The 20,744-nt window shown below is 39.3% G+C and overlaps 1 protein-coding gene across 1 annotated transcript in view; it reads right to left on the bottom strand.

The window, feature by feature from the left end:
• Nucleotides 1-211: 211 nt before the first annotated feature.
• The window catches only part of LOC117949085, a 76,088-nt gene continuing 55,555 nt past the window's right edge, over nt 212-20,744 (bottom strand). The window contains exons 62-82 of the mRNA XM_034879097.1: nt 5,747-5,883; nt 5,408-5,663; nt 5,084-5,326; nt 4,823-4,999; nt 4,594-4,739; nt 4,411-4,501; nt 3,923-4,312; nt 3,687-3,813; nt 3,479-3,597; nt 3,196-3,392; nt 2,854-3,037; nt 2,596-2,761; nt 2,341-2,465; nt 1,937-2,245; nt 1,640-1,843; nt 1,395-1,520; nt 1,135-1,305; nt 952-1,056; nt 704-799; nt 450-581; nt 212-319 (exon numbers count right to left, since the gene is read on the bottom strand). Coding sequence (XP_034734988.1) covers nt 299-319; nt 450-581; nt 704-799; nt 952-1,056; nt 1,135-1,305; nt 1,395-1,520; nt 1,640-1,843; nt 1,937-2,245; nt 2,341-2,465; nt 2,596-2,761; nt 2,854-3,037; nt 3,196-3,392; nt 3,479-3,597; nt 3,687-3,813; nt 3,923-4,312; nt 4,411-4,501; nt 4,594-4,739; nt 4,823-4,999; nt 5,084-5,326; nt 5,408-5,663; nt 5,747-5,883 — 3,522 coding nt within the window. The 3' untranslated portion in view covers nt 212-298. The remainder of the gene's footprint in view (nt 320-449; nt 582-703; nt 800-951; nt 1,057-1,134; nt 1,306-1,394; nt 1,521-1,639; nt 1,844-1,936; nt 2,246-2,340; nt 2,466-2,595; nt 2,762-2,853; nt 3,038-3,195; nt 3,393-3,478; nt 3,598-3,686; nt 3,814-3,922; nt 4,313-4,410; nt 4,502-4,593; nt 4,740-4,822; nt 5,000-5,083; nt 5,327-5,407; nt 5,664-5,746; nt 5,884-20,744) is intronic.

The raw sequence follows: 20,744 nt of genomic DNA, 5'->3' as shown, positions 1-20,744 counted from the left end.
TTGTTACTGTTGAAGAATTCTGATTAGTACCAGCTATTAAGGCCATGTAGCCAACCATTTAAATCAAATTTGTGGACTTTAATTGATAAAGCTTGGTCAGCTGGATCATATTACTACTTAAACAATTTTTTTTTACTGGGAAGCCATTTTTCAAGTCTAACACACCATTTTGGGGGAAACAATGCAATGAAAAGAAGTAGGCAGACAGTAATTTAACTGTGACAAGGAAACAATTTATTTTTACAGCACATCTCGCATCATATTATATGATTAGGAACAGCTGATCAGGCTGTTTTCTTTATTCCGCTGCCTCTTTACCCTAAAAACACAAACACAAAAAAACATTTAATCAACTTTATTTCAAACAAATCTAACTGAAAGTAAATTTCTGTCATAACATTTTTTTAATTAAATTAAATTTACGCTTAACACTTTGTTGGTGTGTTTACCTTGCCAGAGTCACGGCTCTTGGCTCTCAGCTTGTTGACCTGGGACTCTGCGATGTCAGCGCGCTCCTCAGCCTCCTCCAGCTCATGCTGCACCTTCCTGCACTTGGACAGATGAGAGTTGGCTTGCTCCTCCTGAAAAACCATAGAGATTGACATTTTTTAATCTCCTAAAACACCAAAGGTAATCTTCGATTGGAAAAAATAAATCTGCCCCATTGTCAAGCTGTCAGTGTAAATCTATATATTGTCCTTACCGCCTCCTCAGCCTGCCTCTTGTAGGCCTTGACTTTAAGCTGCAACTTGTCAACTAGATCCTGCAGCCTGGTAACATTTTTCTTGTCCTCCTCTGTCTGTTGAAGTTTATTTAAAAGTAAATAAATGGTTTTTGTAATGAGTTTTTTAAATTGATTTTTTTGTAATTTCCCATTTTTTGGGATCAATAAATATCTATCTATCTATCTATCTATCTATCTATCTATCTAAACTATCAAAGTGACTGTACCTGATAGGTGAGCTCCTTCACCCTCCTCTCATATTTACGAACACCCTTAATGGCATCTCCTCCTCGTCTCTGCTCAGCCTCAACCTCTGCCTCCAGTTCACGCACCTTCAATGGACAATAAGGACATTAGAAACATCTTTTTTTTATAAGTTCAGCATATGAAATTATTTCTTTCTTTCTTACCCTGGACTCAAGTTTCTGGAGCTGCTTCTTGCCACCCTTCATGGCCAGGTTCTCAGCCTCATCCAGGCGGTGCTGCAGGTCTTTAACAGTGACCTCCAGGTTCTTCTTCATCCTCTCCAGGTGGGAGCTGGTATCTTGCTCCTTCTTCAGCTCCTCAGCCATCATAGCAGCCTAGATGAGACAGCATATAATGTTGATTAGACTAATCTTAAAAAAAAAACGTTGAAGTCAACTTTTAAACAAATGAAAAGTTTACGTACATCAGTGATGGCCTTCTTGGCCTTCTCCTCTGCATTCCTTGCTTCCTGAACAGTGTCATCCACTTCACTCTGGACCTGGACCAGGTCAGACTCAAGCTTCTTCTTGGAGTTCAGAAGGCTTGTGTTCTAAAAGGCAAACAAAGATTTAGGCACTTTAGTCATCATATTTTCATGCCTCATTTTCATGTTTTTATAAATGTCATTAGATTTTTTAAATTATTGAAGAAAAGATTAGGCTTGTTCACCTGAGAGTGCAGAAGTCCAACACGCTCACTGGCATCCACCAACTCCTGCTCAGCAGTTTTGCGACTTCTCTCCGTCTGTTCCAGAGCAGCTCTAAGTTCCTCAATTTCAGCTACCATCAGACCGTTTCTGCGATCTACCATAGCAGCTTGTTCTTTGAACTCTTCCTGCGCTCTGACAGCATCATCAAGGTGCAGTTGTGCATCCTAGTGAAACAACATCAGGAAAATACTCACATGAATGCCTCAATGTACCTGCACTGATCCTAGTCTGTGCAACAGCTTGGTGTCTAAAAATACCTTCAGTTGCGCCTGCACATTCCTCAGCTGCTTCTGGGACTCAGCAGCCTGGCGATTGGCATGGCTCAGCTGAATCTCCATCTCATTCAGGTCTCCCTCCATCTTCTTCTTGATTCTCAGGGCATCGTTCCTGCTCCTGACCTCAGAATCCAGATTGCTCTGCATGGAGTCAATCACCCTCTGACTGTTCCTCTTGATCTGCTCCATCTCTTCATCTTTCTCTGCCAGCTTCCTGTCCACTTCACCCTTAATCTGGTTGAGCTCCAGCTGGACACGCAGGATCTTAGACTCCTCATGTTCCAGAGTTCCCTGATGATCAAAGAATTAAATGTTGATCTCTGCCTTTAAACCTTTGTCCATGATTGCGATTTTTCTCAGAAGATGTCCACAGAAAAAAAACGTACCTCAGCCTCCTCGAGAGCTGTCTGGATCTCAGTCTTTTCGGTCTCCACCTGCTTCTTGGACTTCTCCAGCTCATGGATGCTCTTGCCAGTCTCACCAATCTGTTCAGTCAGATCGGAGATCTCCTCTGCAGAGAGATTCATGTGTTTTATATTTTTAAGCCTTGCAATGTAAAATCCAAACACTTTATTCCAACACATGTTGAATAAAATGTAAGAAACACATACAACGTAACTGTTAGATAATGTAGAACTTACGTTGCAAGTTCTTGCTTTCACGCTTCATGGTCTCCAGCTGATCCAGAGATTCCTCATAAGAGTTCTTCATCTTGAACAGCTCAGTGCTGAGAGAACGAGTTTCCTTCTGTGCTCCCTCGAGCTCTGCCTGACCCTCCTCATACTTCTGTTTCCACTCTGCCAACACCTGAACAACATCATTGGTTATGTAGCAATATGAGGAAAATAAATATATTTCATTGTTTGTATGGCTTGGCCACACAACGTAAACTATGCTACCTTGTCAAAGTTCCTCTGCTTCTTGTCCAGGTTGGCCGCCAGCCCATTGGCCCTCTCCACATCAATCATGAGGTCCTCCACCTCACTCTGGAGCCTCTGTTTGGTTTTCTCAAGAGAAGCGCACTTGGAATTCACAGCCTCAATCTGCTCCTCAGCCTCCTGAAGACGCTGAGCCAGCTTTTTCCTTTTTGAAAAGGTAAAATTTGTTTCTCACTGAAAACTATAAAGACTTAGTAACAATAGTCTGCAGTGTGAGTTCTTGTGTTATGTGTTGCATTGTTAGTCTGAAGCCTTAATATTCTAAAAATACACTGGCCATTGAGTTGTTTAAATGTAACTTACTTGGATTCCTCAAGCTCCTCAGTGCGCTGGACAGCATCAGTTTCATACTTAGCTCTCCACTGAGCCACCTCACTGTTGGCTTTGGACATTCCACGCTGCAGTTCAGCCTTGGCCTCTTGCTCCTCCTCAAACTGCTCCCTCAGCAGATCACAGTCATGGCGTGCTGATTGCAGTCCATGGGCAAGAGCATTCTTGGCCTGGTGTAAGACATATGATTGAATTTACAAAAATCTTGAATCCCAAACTAATAATATCAATATACAATTACTAAACAGTGTCTTACCTTAACCTCCTCTTCAATATGTCTTTTCAGCTCCTCAATCTGCTGTGTAAATGCCTGTTTGCCTCTGGTCAGCTGGGAGACAAGAGCTTCTTTCTCTTCAACTTGACGGCTGAACTCACCTTGTGTGAAAGATGTCATGATGCATTTGTTTTTGTCATGTTTCTTAATAACATACACAACAGGTAATTTACTGATAACTTGTAGATACCATTTTCTGTCAGGAGACGTGCTCTCTGTGCACTTGTGTCATTGATTTGACGGACATTTTCATCATTCTTGGTCTTCAGTTCGCTGAGTTGGTCCTCAAGAGTACGGCACATCTTTTCAAGATTTCCCTAATGAGTAAATAGAGATGAGATTACTGATCAGATTTTATCTAAAATAAGTACATTTTTTTACTATATTAATTTCAGGTAATAAAATAGCATGCAATGTATTGTGTACCTTTGCTTTAGCAACATTCTCCATGTTGCTGGAGAGGTCATCAATCTCCATCTTGTATTCACTCTTTTCCTTCTCAAGCTTCTGCTTTACACGCTGGAGGTTGTCGATCTGCTCTCCCAGCTCAGCAACGCTGTCAGCCTGCTTCTTGCGAAGAGCAGCAGCAGTGGCTTCATGCTGCAGAGTGGACTCCTCAAGATCACGACGGAGCTTCTGGAACTCGGCTTCACGTTTCTTGTTCATCTCAATCTGAGCAGCAGTGGCTCCACCGGCCTCCTCCAGCCTCTCACTGATCTCCTCAAGTTCCCTGGAGAGGTCAGCTCTCTGCTTCTCAACCTTAGCACGAGCGGCACGCTCAGCCTCAATCTCCTCCTCCAGTTCCTCAATACGAGCCTGTTGAATATAGATGTGAAGTCTTTCAGTGAACTTTTTAATGTTTAATACACATAATTGGAAACATCAGAAAAGTTTTCTTTAAAACAATATGTTACCTGGAGCTCCTTGATCTTCTTCTGAAGCTGAGCACCCAGTGACTGCTCATCTTCAACTTTGCTAAGGAGCTGACTGATTTCAAAGTCCTTCCTATGAGAAGGTTAGATGAAGTACATATAGTGCATGCAGTTTACCACACATTTTAAACAAACGATAATGTGTACAAATTCAAAAACTGTTACTTTTTGATCTTCTCATCAGACTGCTGCTTCTCATTCTCAAGATCCATGATGGATTCCTGGGCCAGTTTTAGATCACCCTCAAGCTTTCTCTTGGCTCTCTCAAGGTCCATACGGAGCTTCTTCTCTTGCTCCAGAGAACCCTCAAGCTAAGCGATAAGATGAGTGTTTAAACATCACATTCAAGAAGAATAATCTTTTTTTGTCAATCCAAGAGACTTTCTAAACTTACATCATCCACTTGCTGCTCAAGCTTGGTCTTGGCCTTGGTCAGAGTGTTGACTTTGTCTTCCTCTGCCTGCAGGTCATCAAGAGTCTGCTGATGAGCCTCCTGAAGGGCTTTCTTTTCCTTGGTCAGCTTAGCAATGCTCTCATCCTGAGAGGCCATCTCCTCGGTCAGGTTCTTCACCTAAGTGTGCGAGAAAGATCTTGTCTTCAAATTTTCATCTTTATAATTTAAATTGATCTGATGGATAGATTATTATTTGCAAACCTTGTTCTCTGTGGCATGTTTCTCTTTTTCCACTTTGGCCAAGGTAAGCTCCAGGTCATCAATATCCTTCTTGAGCTCAGAGCATTCATCCTCCAGCTTTCTCTTCTTGGCAGTGAGCTCAGCATTGATTTCCTCCTCATCCTCGAGCCGCTCACTTGTCTCTTTGAGTTTGGCCTCCATCTGAATCTTACTCTTGATAAGTCCCTCACATCTCTCTTCAGCATCATTCAGATTCTCTGATTCCTAGTTAATTTTTTATAAAAACAGATGTTAAAACTTCAACCTTGAAAACAGGAAAAGCACAATTTTCTGATCTGTACTTACAGATGCTACTTGCAGCTGCAGGTCATTCTTCTCCTGCAGAAGGGACACCATCTTCTCCTCCAGTTCCTTCTTCTTGGCCAGGGCAGCAGCCAAGTCAGTCTTCATCTTATCATAATTCTCCTTCATATTTGCCAGCTCCTTCTCCGTTTCAGCAGTCTTCAGCAGAGGCTTGATCTTGTAGTACACCTTCATCCATGGCCAGTGTTTGACATTCATGAATGAGCGGATATTGTACTGGATGGTATATATGGCTTCCCTACAGACAAGAAGTAGCTGTTATAAACACTATTGTTGGTAATTTATAATACCAAGATTCAGAATAAGCTGTTTTCAACATGCCTCCTCTCTGTCATCTTCACAAACTCCTTTCTCATGACATAGCCACGGGCCAAAGCCTGAGTCATGGTGACAAGAGATGACAGTTTCTCATCTCTCATCTCCTCCAGGACACCCAGCAGACCGGCCTTGAAGAACACCTGATCAAACACAAAATATTAATGATTTTAGGATGAACTCAGTGAATATTTCACACAGTGTAAAACAAAACACATTTTCACCTACCCCGCATGGTTCAAGGCTTTCAAGGTGAATGTGTTATAATGGCCACATGCAGGCTGTTCTGGCTTTATTTTAACAATAAATCACTTATTCCTTGGCACCAAACTCTGCAATCACTTAAGTAGTTAGTAGTTAAGTAGTATTTTGCTTTATTATTAATATATATAATACATATATAATTTAACTGAAAAACAATCAAACACACTGGACTGAACAACCTAACCTTTGGTCATTATTCTACAGTATAAAAAGAGAGCAAGGTGTTTACCTTTGTGTGTCCGAATTTGTACTCATCATGTGGAACATCAATTGACCCAAGCAGCTTCTCTGAAGCCTTCTTGTTGTCAATGAACTGACCCTCGGGAATGACACTGGCATTCAGCACCTTGTACCTTTTTTATGAGAGTTAATGGTCAGTTTGATCATTTCCGGTTTAATATGCTGTATCAAAATTATATTAAAATATTCATTAATACCTCTGCTTGAAGTCAGCATAGAGAATTCTGCTGGGGAAACCTTTTCTGCAGATTCTGATACCCTCCAGCACACCGTTACACCTGAGCTGGTGGATGACCAGGAAGTTCTCCATCAGACCTGTAAAAAATATATTTCTTAATTACTTCTTTGGTTAAATAGACTTTAGCTAAATAAGCAAACAGTGAAATAAACCACATTAACAAAACAAAACCACTCCTCAATAAATCTCTTGACATTATATTATCTATGTACCTGGAGTCTTTGACTCATTGGGAATCAGGCAGCGCACAAAGTGAGGATGGGTGCTCCTCAAGTTAGTCATCAGCTTGCCCAAGTTCTCCTGTAGATCCAAAATGGGGAGTCTTATGACTTGTACCAGTTGTAATACCAGTTGTTTGAATATAAACAAAAAGATACATAATTAAATGCTGTGTATAAGATACGTTTGCAACATTACCCTAAACTGTGAAGACACAGTCTGCATAGAACCACCCTTCTTCTTGCCTCCCTTCTTGGAAGCATCTGTTGACATTAGACATGTTTTGTTAGGATGACAAATAAAGTGTACAATAACAATTGCCACAGTTACTTTAACATATACGGTATAGTCTAAACACATGTTTTAGTTTACTGCAGTTTTGAGCCCGACAGATAAAGGATTTTAAAGGCTGTTACTGATATAAATATTTGGTATTCAAAAATCTGATATTCTGATATATTGATATTGAGATATATTGAAAAAATAATAATCAAGAAACGCGTAACATAACAGATTTCCCTAACATTACTTATTTGTAGTTATTTATGAGCTCCCACCAAATAATATAATTTGTTTTATTGACAGAACAGAGGAATTTCAAAATATATTAAAGTTCTAATAAATAAAATGTATGAAAATACAAACTTAAGATTTAATACTTAGTCTTTCGAACAAAAACACTATAACAAAAAACATAATCAAGAGTGTTTCCAACAGGGACAAACTATGCAACGCTAACACTCATAACATCTGTTGCCGTCCATTTTTTATTTTATTTTTTAAACAATTTATCAGAATAATTTTTTGTGGATTCGGATGAATTAATATTAAAAAAAAAAAATAGATCCGCCATCATGAATGCCAATACTTTCTAACTGATTTTAGACTGATAATACGTTGGTTGGACTCTACTGTAGTTACTATCATACCCTCAACAACAGCAGGAAAGCAGAGAGCCAGCAGTTTTACTGGGGATTTCTGGTACAGCTGACAGACGGAGTCATTCAGTGGATCCTTGTTCTTTTCCAGCCAGCCAGCGATATTGTAGTCCACGGTACCGGCGTAGTGCACCAGGGAGAAGTGGGCCTCAATCTTGCCTTTCTTGGGGGGCTTGGGCTTCTCAAATGCTTTGGTTTTTCCAAGATGCTGGTCATACAGCTTGTTCTTGAAGGATGTGTCTGTGGCCTTGGGGAACATGCACTCCTCTTCAAGGATCGAGAAGATGCCCATGGGCTTAAAAAAATAGGAAGAAGTATTTAATTCAGTGATGCGTCAAGTCAAATTAAGAACAATCTACCTAGACACAAGCGCAGTACAGCACCTTCACGTGCAATAGAGTAGCTGGGCCAAGGAGTTGCCACATTGCTACAAGGCTCATTGATTGCAATTCAAAAGCTACCGGTCTCTTACCAAAAAGTAATCCTCCGTCTAAAACTGAATCTGAATCTGGAATGTTCTTTGTCAGGTAAATGTAGTAGTGTAAGGCGGTAGAATACATTAAGTTATTTATTATCGGCTTGATAAAAGTGAGAAGAAGTATGTCATTAGTGATTATGTGATTTATTAAAATGAATAACTGTTGTACATAATCACCAACTTAGTACCTTTTCAATGAGCTCAATACAGGCAGCCAAGTCCATGCCAAAGTCAATGAAATCCCAGATAATACCCTCCTTCTTGTACTCCTCTTGCTCCAGGACAAACATGGTGTGGTTGAAAAACTGTTGCAGTTTCTCATTGGTGAAGTTGATGCACAGCTGCTCCAAGGTGTTGAACTGTGAGGAGACACATAATTTATGAAATAAATAATCAAATGATCTCTCACAGGGCAATAAGATTGATTCTGTCATGAAAAGTGTCAGCTTCTAAATTATTGGAAATGAACCTTACGTCAAAAATTTCAAAACCAGCAATATCCAGGACACCAATGTAGAACTGTCTTGCTTGTTTTGTGTCCAACATCTGATTAATACGAACGACCATCCACAAGAACATCCTCTCATAGATAGCCTTGGCCAGGGCTGTCACAGAGTTCATCACCTGAAATAATAACAAGCATGTGATTTGACCTTTGTTTAAAATCATTGGTATTGATTTCTGATATTTCATCTAACCTCTTTAGTAAAGACAGCAATCTGTGTGAGTGAGTCAGTCTTTCTGGTTTTCCAGTGGAATGTGCTGACTCGAATATGCGAAAGATGTTACAAACTTTAAAACAGATTTGAGTAAGAGAAAATGTAATAAAATAGCGTACATGATGTTAATAAGATGGTTTTACCTACAATAGATATTAAACAAAAGCCAGGCACCATATCGTGTTCGGCAAAGCCTTTCTTCCTCCTGGCAACTGCCTCCTCAGACAAGCTAACCCAAGGTTACCAATATATAACAAGAATGGCCGGTACCCTGTCATGACATTTGTGGATATCAGTGACAGGCGGATTGGATTACTTGACATAGCGGAATTATTTTCACTATTTTCAATTAAGAAGAGCAGCGTGAACGCAATGAGTAATCACTAAACCAAAACAAAAACAGCATCCTGTACTTCTTAGCTTTTTTCTAACTGGCAATGTGTTGGCAGTGTTAGAACTAGGCCTAGTCAAAACTTTTTTTTTGAAGTAAACTTTTTTATCACTACACACCGTACAAGTCCTGCATGTTGATTTCTATTTAAAGAAAAGACTAAGGAATTATCAGCAGAATGTACTTACATACTTACAAAATAATAGCGTAATGAAGAATACTTTTTCGAGGCAGTATTTTAATGTGCAATGTAACCAGTACAATTTCTCTGACAGGGATAGGTAACAGTACGTTTTCAACTGAACTAGGACACAGTAATTCAGGACTGTAGTTGAGTTGCACATTTTTAAGTGATTTTGAAATTATTTCTTGGTACAATGATTTAGGATTGTAACATATTCTATATTTGTTTTCATATCTGAACATCATAATACATCTATAGCTGTTTGTGAACCTTTTACTTTGGGCCCACAGGCAGTTGCCTAACTTTAAGTTGATTTTGTGAGGGACTCTCGAGAAAGCTACAAGCACAGGCCACAGCAATCTGCCTAGACAGGCAACTCACTAGTGAGATGAATAATACAAAATATCTACTAATAAAAATCTAAGACGGTCCTAGACTTATTCAACATCATGTATTTAGCATTTATTGTGTCAAAGTCTTAAAGATATATATAGATATATTGAACACTGCCTTTGTATTATCATTTACAATAAACCATTTGCCTCATTAATTTAGTTTAACTAACATCTAATCTGTATTTTAAATTGTAGGATATTGTTTGAATATTCATATTTACCTGAGGTACAGTCTGTCCCTTGGTAACATACTCATTTCCAACCTTCACTCTGGGATAGCACAGAGCCTTGAGCATGTCAGCGGAGTTCAGACCCAGCAAGTAAGCAACCTTGTCAGCCTCTGAAAATAGTTAAGAGATTTCCATCACGATGTAAACTGACACCAGTTGTTATGGTTTCGGTATTTTGATGCTTTGTTTTTTTGTATTTTGTTTTGTTTCTGGTAATGTATTTTGTTTTATGTCTTTAGTTGTTCTGGTAGTCGGTTGTTCAGTCTTGTTTTATATTTTTTTCTGTTTCCTGTTTTGTTTTGACGGTCTGGTGTTCTGTCTTGTTGTGTTTTGTTTCACTTCCTGGCTTTTGGTTTTCCCGCCAATGTGATTGCCTGATGTTGTTCACCTATTTCCCAGCCCTTGTGTCACCTGCCTCATGTTACCTTGTTACCCTGTGTATTTAGTCTTTGTCTTCCCCTTGTCCTTGTTCAGATCATATTGTTTTCTGTAGTGTCTCGATGTGTCAGTTTAAGTCAAGTCCTGTGGTCCCTGGATTTTCCTTTTCTCTATATCCTGGTTTTTGGACTACTTTGTTTTTTCAATTCCCTGTTCTGGTTTTCTGAATATTCTGAAAGACGTTTTTGCCCTCTGCATTCGGGTTTACTTTTGTTGGTGTGTACTTTGTGTACACAAACTCAAACTTTCCCCTGCAGACTCTCTGATTTTGGGTCTTCAAAATTCCCTCACCCATGACCCAACTGTGATTGGGAAACTCAATACGGGTGATCCCAAGCTATTCAGTTTGAGCAGACATTCAATGCTCACCCTCTGTGCCATCAGGCTCAGCCTGCTCCTCACGCTGCTTCTGCTTGAACTTCATGTTACCATGGTGGAGCACAGCACCAGTCAACTTGTAGATGGCCATCTTCTCTTCATGAGTGAAGCCCAGGATATCAATAGCGTTCTGAATTTAAAAAGTGGTCCACACAATACATTCACTTGAAATTGCATTTAAAGCAAAAACTAATTTTAAATAATTTGAAGGGAAGATCACTCACGTCAGTGGCTTCCAACTCAACTTTGTCATCAATGCTGGCCACAGTGATCTGACCCATGCTACACATGGGGAAGTCGTAGGGGTTGGTGGTGATGAGTGCCAAATCTGGAGATCAAAAAAAGAGTGAAAATGTCAGAACATTTGGTCCATAGAAAAAGAGGTTAAACAATGTGCAACACCAGTCTGCTTACCAATCAGCTCAGGAATGTGGCCGGTCATCATCTGGAAGAAGATGTGGTAGCCTCTTTCATCAGAAAGCTGGTATGTCACTCTAGACTTCTCCAGCAGATCTACAAATATTGATAATAAATTACAGTCTGGCCAATTCTCAATCCCAGTCGTTTGTATGTACAAGGAGTTTTTATTACTTACATGTCTCAATATCAGCACTGGCCAGTTTGCCGGTTGCGCCAAAATGGATTCTGATAAATTTACCCTGTTTGGAACAAAGGATTTTTAATGTCCCTCTACAATGGCAATCTCTGACAACACTTCTAATGTGCACAAATTGTTCCATACTTACAAAACGAGAAGAGTTATCATTCCTAATAGTTTTGGCGTTACCATAGGCCTCCAGCAGGGGATTGGCTGCAATAATCTGATCCTCCAATGACCCCTATAATCCAAGTTAAGAATTACAGTCAAGAAATTACTTAATTTTTTACCCTGGAAAAATATTTGATATAGAAAGAACTGAATTGTAATCATACAGTAACATACCTTTGAGTCGTCCTTCTTAGGGCCACCAACTGCGATTGTTGCAAAGTACTGGATGACACGCTTGGTGTTCACAGTCTTTCCAGCACCAGATTCTCCACTAGGTATAGAAATACACATTTAGGAATCCAACCAAGATATTTGACTTTGTTAAAAAAGTTTACAAATGTAAATATAAAAAACTTACGTGATCAAGACAGACTGGTTCTCCCTATCTGATAAAGCAAAAACAAGAATAATTTACTGTTTTACTGCAACAGAAAAGACAAGGCAGCTTTAACTGTATAGAACATTTCAGCGACAGGGCAATTCAAAATGCTTTACATAAAAACTATTTAAAAAAAAAAACGGATAAAACACAAGAATAAAAGTTGCAGTGCAGACAAACACAGAAATAAACTAGCATTTAAAGAAAGGCAACATCAAAATGAAAGGTCTTGATTTAAAAGAACTGAGAGCTGCAGCAGATCTGCAGTTTTCAGGGAGTTTGTTCCAGATATGACAAGCATTGAAACTGAACGCTGCTTCCCCTTGTTTAGTTATGACTCCGGGGACAGAAAGCAGATCTGTCCCAGATGACCTGAAAGATCTGGGTGGTTCGTAGTGTAGTAAAAGATTATAAATGTGTTTTGTCCCTTTGACTGTTTAGTTATTTGTAAAATAGCAAAATTATTTTGAAAGCAATTCTTTGAGGCACAGGAAGCCAGTGTAAGGTCTTTACTGATCCACTCTCTTGGTCTTATGGAGGACTTGAACAGCAGCGTTCTCAATCAGCTGCAGCTGTCTTGATTTTCCTTCTTCTTTTTTTTCTGCTGAGCGCAGACTTTTAATCCTTCCTCTTTTGCTCCAAAAACAACCTGTTATTCCTTCATTTAATTTAAGAAAGTTCTGGCACATCTATTCGTTCAATTGTTCAATGCACTTAGTCAGTTTTTGTATTGGACTATAGTCCCCAGGCGATAAGTTTATATAAATTTGTATGTCATCTGCATAACTATGGCAACTTTTGTTATTTTCCATAATCTGAGCCAGTGGAAGTATGTAGATGTTAAACAGAAGAGGCCCCATAACAGAGCCTTGGGGAACTTCACACGTCATATTTGTATGCTCAGATGCATAGTTGCCTGTAGACACAAAGTAGTCCCTATTCTTTAAGTAGGATTCAAACCAGTTTAGCACTGAGCCAGAAAGGCCAACACAGTTTTCCGGCCAGTCTAGTAATACGTCATGGTTGACAGTGTCAAATGCAGCACGAGTAGATCGAGTAAAACTAAGACTGAAATTTTGCTACTATCTGTATAAAGGTTAATGTCAATAAAGACTTTGACAAGAGCCATCTTCGTTCTGTGGTGTGCTTGGAAACCCAACTGAATAGTATCAAAACTGTTGTTTGGTGACAAGAAATAGTTGAGTTTTTAAAGAAAACGCTTTTTCAATGATTGTACTTAAAAACGGAAGGTTTGATATCGGCTTATTGTGTCTTATTTACTGACGTGTCTAGATTGTTCTTTTTTAAAAGTGGCTTGATCACTGCAGTTGTCAGGGCATGTGGGAAGACACTTGAAAGAAGAGACCTGTTTGCATTCTGTAGAAGATCGGAAGCCAAACGTTTCAATTTTTTTTCGAAAACACCCGTTTGGGAGAAAATCAAGGCAACAGGAGGAGGTTTTCAGATCTTGTATAATGTCATCCAGGTTTTTATAGTTGATAGTATGAAATTGTGCCATATTGGAACTAGTTTTGCCTGAACACTGTTACAACACATATCCTTGACTTGATATTGAAGGAAATTAATATGGTATGACTTGATATGACTGTTTTTCTAACCTTCTGAATTTTGTCTTTGAAGAAGGAGAGAAAATTATTGCAGTCCATGGTAGATAAAAATTCAGATGCTACTGGTACTTGATGGTTTGGTAACCTATCAACAGTAGCAAACAAAGCAAGTGAATTATTTTTGTTTTTGGCAATAATGTCAGAGATAAAAGGACTGCCTTGCATTCCGCACTTCCAAATTATAAATAAGTCATATACTCATATATTCAACATTGTTATTGTAATACCTTACCAGTTTGCATGAACTGAAAAGCATTGTCAGAGACAGAGAAGATGTGGGGTGGAGCCTCCATACGCTTCTTGCCTCTATAGGCGGCTACACATTCAGCATCATACACTGGGAGCCACTTGTAGGGGTTCACAGTGGCACAGAACAACCCAGAGTAGGTCTGAAAGTAAAAATTAAGATTCAACAGTTAACTCTGTTTTCTACAATTATAGCCATTTGCAATAGTTCTTCTCATTAGCCAGATTATCTTACGTAGATCATCCATGCTGCATAACGCTCTTTGAGGTTATACAGCACAGAGGCTTCATTGAGATGGGTCATCATGGCCATGTCCTCAATCTTGTCATACTTGGGAGGGTTCATTGGATAGACGTCAGCTTCTTTCACTACCCTCTCCTGGAATATGACATTTGTCAAAATGAGAACTGATCATATTGATTCTCCTAGTTGACTGACTTTATGATACTAACCTCCTTAGATTCCAGGGTTTCGACAGTGACTTTGTCACCATCTTTCTTGAGGATTTTTGCTTTCAAGTACAGCTCCTTGACATCGGCCACGTAGCAGGCACTCTTGGCATCAAATGGTGCACTTTGAGCTTCAATTCTCTCCCTTTCTGGCTTACGAAGGTAAATGGCAGCTTTGCCATAAGTGGCCATCTCTGCGTCCGTACTCATTGTGGCAGTGTATTTCTGTTAGATAATGACAAAGTAAGTGCCATTTGGAGGTTTTAAGTCGATGTAATCAAACTTTTGTGTTCACTGCTCATTTTTATCATGGGTTATGTCAATATTTATTTATTTTACGGGTAATGTTCATGAGGTCATGTGCATGAGGGAGGTGTGTTAGTGTGCATATTTTGTTTTATTCATTTCTAAACAGCAAACTGGATTGCTCCAACTAAGTTTAGTTGTGTAAAAATATTAACTGACATTAAAGATCTGTCTGTCTGTCTGTCTGTCTTAAACAACACTTAGAATTCTGCTGTAAAGGAAACCACCTGAAACAATGTCTTTGTTTTGTTTAAGGTGGGTTTAAACTCAAAAGTCACTCAATCCTTTTCAGATTAGGTTCTTACTGAGAGTAAATACTAATCCATTGTTTAGTTTTGTCGAAATTTGTAAATGAATTACTGCAGATATTCAATAAATGAGACATTATGCACATGCACTAAATGCTTATAAAAATAGTTAATATTTAGAAGTTGTCCTTACCTGACCTCTCTGTCAACAGTAATCACCAATCCTTCTCAAAAAGTCCAGTCGGTGTCAAAACAAGATGCACTCAAATGTTTCGAATGATGGAAAGTTTACGAGAACATTGCCGCAGGAACTCCCAGGTTTCTGTGTCACACACTGTATCCAAGTAGCCTTTATATTAAATCATTTTTTGATGACACCCCAGAAGTTAAATGTGGTTAGCATACCAAATTTGGTATCAAATATAGACAGATATTTGATGTGATTAAATATCCTGTTTCAGGTTTCTGTGAATATGGCCAGGCCTTGATTTGATTTTTGCTTACTCAGTACTGTAATTAAAGTTTATTATAGGCTCTTGATCAACCCCTTGATTTAACCAATTAAAAACAGTTTAAAAATAGGACTGTCAAGCAATAAAAAAATCTAATTCAATACTTGAATTCACTTATTTATCTAAATGAATCTCATACAAAGAGAAAAAGTTGTAATTGTTAATAATTTTTGTAGATGACAACTAGTGTGTGTCTTGATTGTGTTTTGCTGTCATTTAAGGTCACTTTTCTTTCCATTCCTTTGATCTTCTATCACACTAACACACAGGCACAGTGTGCAGCATTGAGAGAAAGATCCAGTGACAATTTGGCAGTCTTCTAGTTGCTCTTGTTGCTGATGTTTAATTTTCGGCTTGCTGTGTAAACTGAGACAGGTCCCGCTATGGTCAGTGACCTTCATAACCACACTACATTGCAACATGTCTCAGACAGCAATAGTTAAACTCTCTCTCCAAAAGAATTGCTACAGACATAGCAGCTGCCTGATAATACTGGCTCCTCTGCCTGTTTCAGAATCAGAGTCAGTTTGAATGGCTAAGTGAGTTTGAACACATACTGTACAGGGAATTTGCCTATGGATTTTTGTTTCTCTCAATGTACACACAACAATACACATTGCTAAAAACAACAAAGTTGAACAAGGTAAACAAACATTTGAGTATTATGCACAGATAAGTTTGCACATAACAAAGTATGTTTGTATACACATTCTGTACATATGCATACACATGTGCATACATGCAGTACACATCTATGCATTTTATTTATATAGTTATCAAGTTGATGTCTTGAATTTATTATTTTTGTGTTTTATTATTAAAGCCCGAGTGCCAATGTTGAATTAATACTTTTGAATAAATGTTCTGAAAAACCACAGAGGATTGTATATATTTGAATATCTATTTTTGCGCATTATGTCCATATGGCACAAACAAAAACAACGGGAGACATAACTACTTGTGTAACGTTAGTATTCTCTCCATCTCTCTCTTTGGAGTATGCAAGAAACAGGACAGGCTGCGGATTCTATTGCCATCACGGAGCCGTTCGTAATTTGCTCATAAACAACTGAGGGGAATAGAAGAAAAATGGAGAAGAAAACAAAAAAAATGAGAGAAAAAAAAAATAAACTATTAAAAATAAATAAATAAGCTTTTTTGTGCTTTTAGCCATGAAACAGGAAGTAGTTACAATACATAATATCCATCCCCACGCACTCGGTGCACTGTTCGATTATCGCGCTAATGCATGGCCATGTTGACTGTCATGCTGGCCAGACGCTGGTTGACATGGCTGTGCATTTGGCAGGGGTGTGACGGTCCGTTTATTGCTTCTTGCAACTTTAAATAGGGTTCAAATCCCGATGGAATACAGTAGAACCCTTTTGTTTTTGCTCTTGTTTGTTATGATGGGTCCCCTTCCCCCTAGGCCATGCGTCTAATCTGCACGAAACTTGGCACATAGGATCTCCAGATGGACGTGACCATATATACCAATGTTTTTACTCTGTTAAAAACTACTTACTTACTATATTTCCTGGCGTTTTACTCGCCATCATTGCACTGTGGGTTTCTACATTCGCAGAGTCCTTGTGTTGTTGCCGAGGAGGCTTGGAGCCCATCACAACTACTTGTAGTTCTAGTTTTTTGTTGTTGTCTTATGCCTCATAAATTCCTCTGAGCTGGAATGAGCTTAAACGCAAAACTTGTCCCACTGAATGAAAAATCATGTGCATTAGATTCCAAGAACTATAAGCCCAATTGGCCAGATGGTGGCGCTATAAGTAAGGCTTAAAAACTTGTTTTTGCTAACCCAAAGTCCAATTGACTTTAAATTATCACATATATGCAGCTCAATGTGCTCTACAGAAAAGCCTCTTTAACCCTAAAGGTCCCCAACAATGGATTTTTGGTCTAATGTCACACTTTGTCAGTTTTGATTCTTTTAACACCAAAATGGTAAACGCTCTTGGGGATAAGATACACATTTCCACCATGAATGACCAAGATTGGAAAAAAAACATGGACACCATCAATGAAAGACCTACACAGCTGAAGGGCTTAGCAGGAACTCATCAACATTGTAACATGTCTTCAGTATGTTTTGAGTACTAGGCCTAGGCAAGGATTTTGAGCTCAACCCATGATGGGCTCCAAACAATACCACAAAGATTACCGCACAACCCATTGGGTGGATAATTGATCGGAGGCGAGTATTAACCAGAATCTGAAGTGTCATATTAATTGGTGCATGTGGGCATATTTATTCATTCTATGCATTCTATGCTTTAATATGCACTTTATCAAACTTGCCGTGGTCTGGAACAACTACATACAAAAAACGACAAACAACATAAAATTTCACAATAACTGGAAGTGACGTGCTAAAAATATGATGCCATTTGGCCTTATGGTGGCGCTGTCACTTACAGTGTAGCTCTCCAAAATGCAACCTAGGGGCTTTTTGTGAATGTCCCAGAGTCAAACTTTCATTTAAAAGCATATTTAGGACGTAAGCGCCACTTTTAAGATTTACTGAATTCTTGTTTTTTGGTCAAATGGCCTTTTGAATGGGAGAGCTAGGGGCACTTTTATGCTAGCCTCAAAATAGCTATTTTTAAAACACTAAGAAGGGTTGACAACAGGAAACTTTGCTCAAAGAATCACCAGGGCTCTACACATAAACTCGAGCATTGAAAACATTGTGTTCAAAGAGTTTACTAAAAAGAGAGGCTTTGAGCAACTCTCTCCCCATCAAAAAAAGGGTGATCTTCAAATGCGAATGAACAGACTCCATAGAATGAAATGGCATTCTTATATGAGGCTCCTTTTTCAACTAGAAGGTCAATATTGTGCTTCACTAACAACAAAACAACAAATTATCCAGAACTTAAATGGAACTTAGCTTTAGGAGCTTTTTGTCTTTACTCTCCTCCTTCAACTATTTTTAAGTGACGAGATGGACGGCGACCGGAAAAACAACAATGTTCTCAATGCTAGAGTTCATGTGTAGAGCCCCTGGTGATGCTTTGAGCAAAGTTTCATGTTAGTGAAAAAAGTGTTTTAAAAATAACAAATTTGAGGCTAACATAAAAGTGCCCCTAGCTCTCCCATTCAAAAGGTCATTTGACCAGAAAAACAAGAATATTGTAAATCTTAAAAGTGGTGCTTCCGTCCTAAATATACTTTTAAACGAAAGTTTGACTCGGGTACATTTACAAAAAGACCCTGGGTAGCATTTTGGCGAGAGTTATGCTTTAAGGCCACAACTTTATAAGCCTGCACCCCTCACACGGTAAGTCTAATTGATTTGAGATTTGTCACATAAATCCAGCTCAATGTGCTAAAAGAAAAAAGCCTTCTTGACCGTATTTGTCCTACATGATGTTTTTTTGCATAAAAAAAGTTATAAGAAATGACTTGCTAATTTTGATTATTTCAAAGCCAAAATAAGTATACAGTGTATGATGAATGAATGAGACGGGACGCCATGGCTAGCTTAACAACAACTCTTTACTGACCGACAACCTGGGAAAACCCCTACATTGCATTATGGGTACTGTAGTCTCTACCACTACACCTCCTCTTTTTAGCTCAGCAATAGGCTTTTAAATATAAACCATACTTTTAACTTAGCTGTGTAGGTTTCTTTCCATTGATTAATCATCTAATTTATTTAAACACTTAGAAACAGTATTACCTGTTAAACAGATCAACTTTACACCTTCACATGAACTTTCAACTCATAAATCAAGTCTCTCAGGAGCCTTTGAAACTCTGCCTGCTCTAGTGACTGTTGGTTGTTCAGGAGGATTCCCTGTGGCTCTAAGGTGGATTCTCTTCCTTCTTAGAATGCCCCTGTCAGTTTCTACCATGTGTGACCTTGGCGTATTGGCAGTTCTCAATACAGTTCCTGGAGATTCCTCTGTGGTAATCCATACTTTCTGTCCAGAGGACAGAAGTTCTGGAAGCGTTCTGGCTCGGTGGTGGAGGTTGTTGTGTGCAGCTTGCTTACGCCTCCCTTCCTCATCCTTCCTGCGAAAAGCCTGTAACTCAGGCCACTTAAGATCCAGTTTACTTGAAGACTGGGGTAGTGATGTACGCGGATTTCTCCCCAGCAGTAACTGCGCTAGTGCATACTGATTCCTGAGCTCTGGCGCGGCGGAGCACACAATGTAGTCGTTGGTCATGTTCCTGTCTGTTCCGTCCATACACCAACACATCATCTGCATGACACACCACACCCTCAAAACTCTTGAACATCTGCGACATCCGTCTTTGAAAGTGTTCCGGAGCCGATGCAATGCCAAAGGAGAATCGGTTAAAGAGGTATCTATTGAAAGGAGTGATAAAGTTGTGAGGGGTTGTGATTCTGGTGTTATGGGGATTTGCAAAAATCTGGATCGAGCATCAAATTTTTGAGAACACTTTTGCATCCACCATCATTGCAAGCGTTTGGTCAACAGCCGCTTCACCGTTGCATTGAGTGGTGTGAGATCTACACAGATCCTGAGCTTGTCTTTCAAAGGTTTAGGAACAACAACCATCCCTGAACACCAGGCTGTTGGTTCAGTAACTTTTAAGATGACGCCCATGTTTTCCATTCTAGTTAGTTCCTTACATACTTTTTCTCTCAGGGGTAGAGGAACTCGTCTGGGTGTAGAGAGGGCATAGGGTGTATTCCCCTGTTCCAGCTCGATGTGGTACGGCTCTTTCAGGTTGCCAAGCCCTTGAAACACAGCTGGATAAGCTAATAAGTTAAAGTCAGTCTCAGTCTGAGGCAGTGTAACTTCATCAACCCTGTGTATAAGTCCCATTGCCACTATTGCTGGCAAGCCCAATAGTGATTGTGTCAGTCCTCCCACAACATACACATGTTGATTAGTAGAGTGCCCCTTTGCCATTCATTCTGGTTTGAAGACACTTTCCGGTATGGATGTAACATCTGGCCCCGAAGCTTGAACTGAATGGCTTCTCCATTCAGATGAACTTTTTCTATCCATGGCGCTGTATTTTGTGAATTAACCTCACCAAGGAATGCATAGTCCTGTGCATCACTGTCCGTTGTGTCTTGTGTGTAGGGATGAGCGAGTACAGCATTATCTGTATCTGTATCTGTATCTGTTTACCACATGGATTATCTGTATCCGTATCCGTACTTGGACTAGGCGGGGCCTAAACCGCAAGTGGTCAGATTTAACCCGGAAGTGGGTCTGGTTGTCTTGAAATGTGCGGGGCTTTAACCGGTATGTTATTTTAAGCATGCAATGGGTATAAGTTGATCAGAAATTGTTATATTTATTGCTGATTTGAAAACTATTTACATGAAAGTATCGAGCTTCAGATCAATGGTG

This window comes from Etheostoma cragini, chromosome 8 (assembly GCF_013103735.1).
Source record: "Etheostoma cragini isolate CJK2018 chromosome 8, CSU_Ecrag_1.0, whole genome shotgun sequence".
Classification (NCBI taxonomy): domain Eukaryota; kingdom Metazoa; phylum Chordata; class Actinopteri; order Perciformes; family Percidae; genus Etheostoma; species Etheostoma cragini.
The sequence above is the reverse complement of the archived record's forward strand: the minus strand, read 5'-3'. Positions and strand labels throughout refer to the sequence as shown.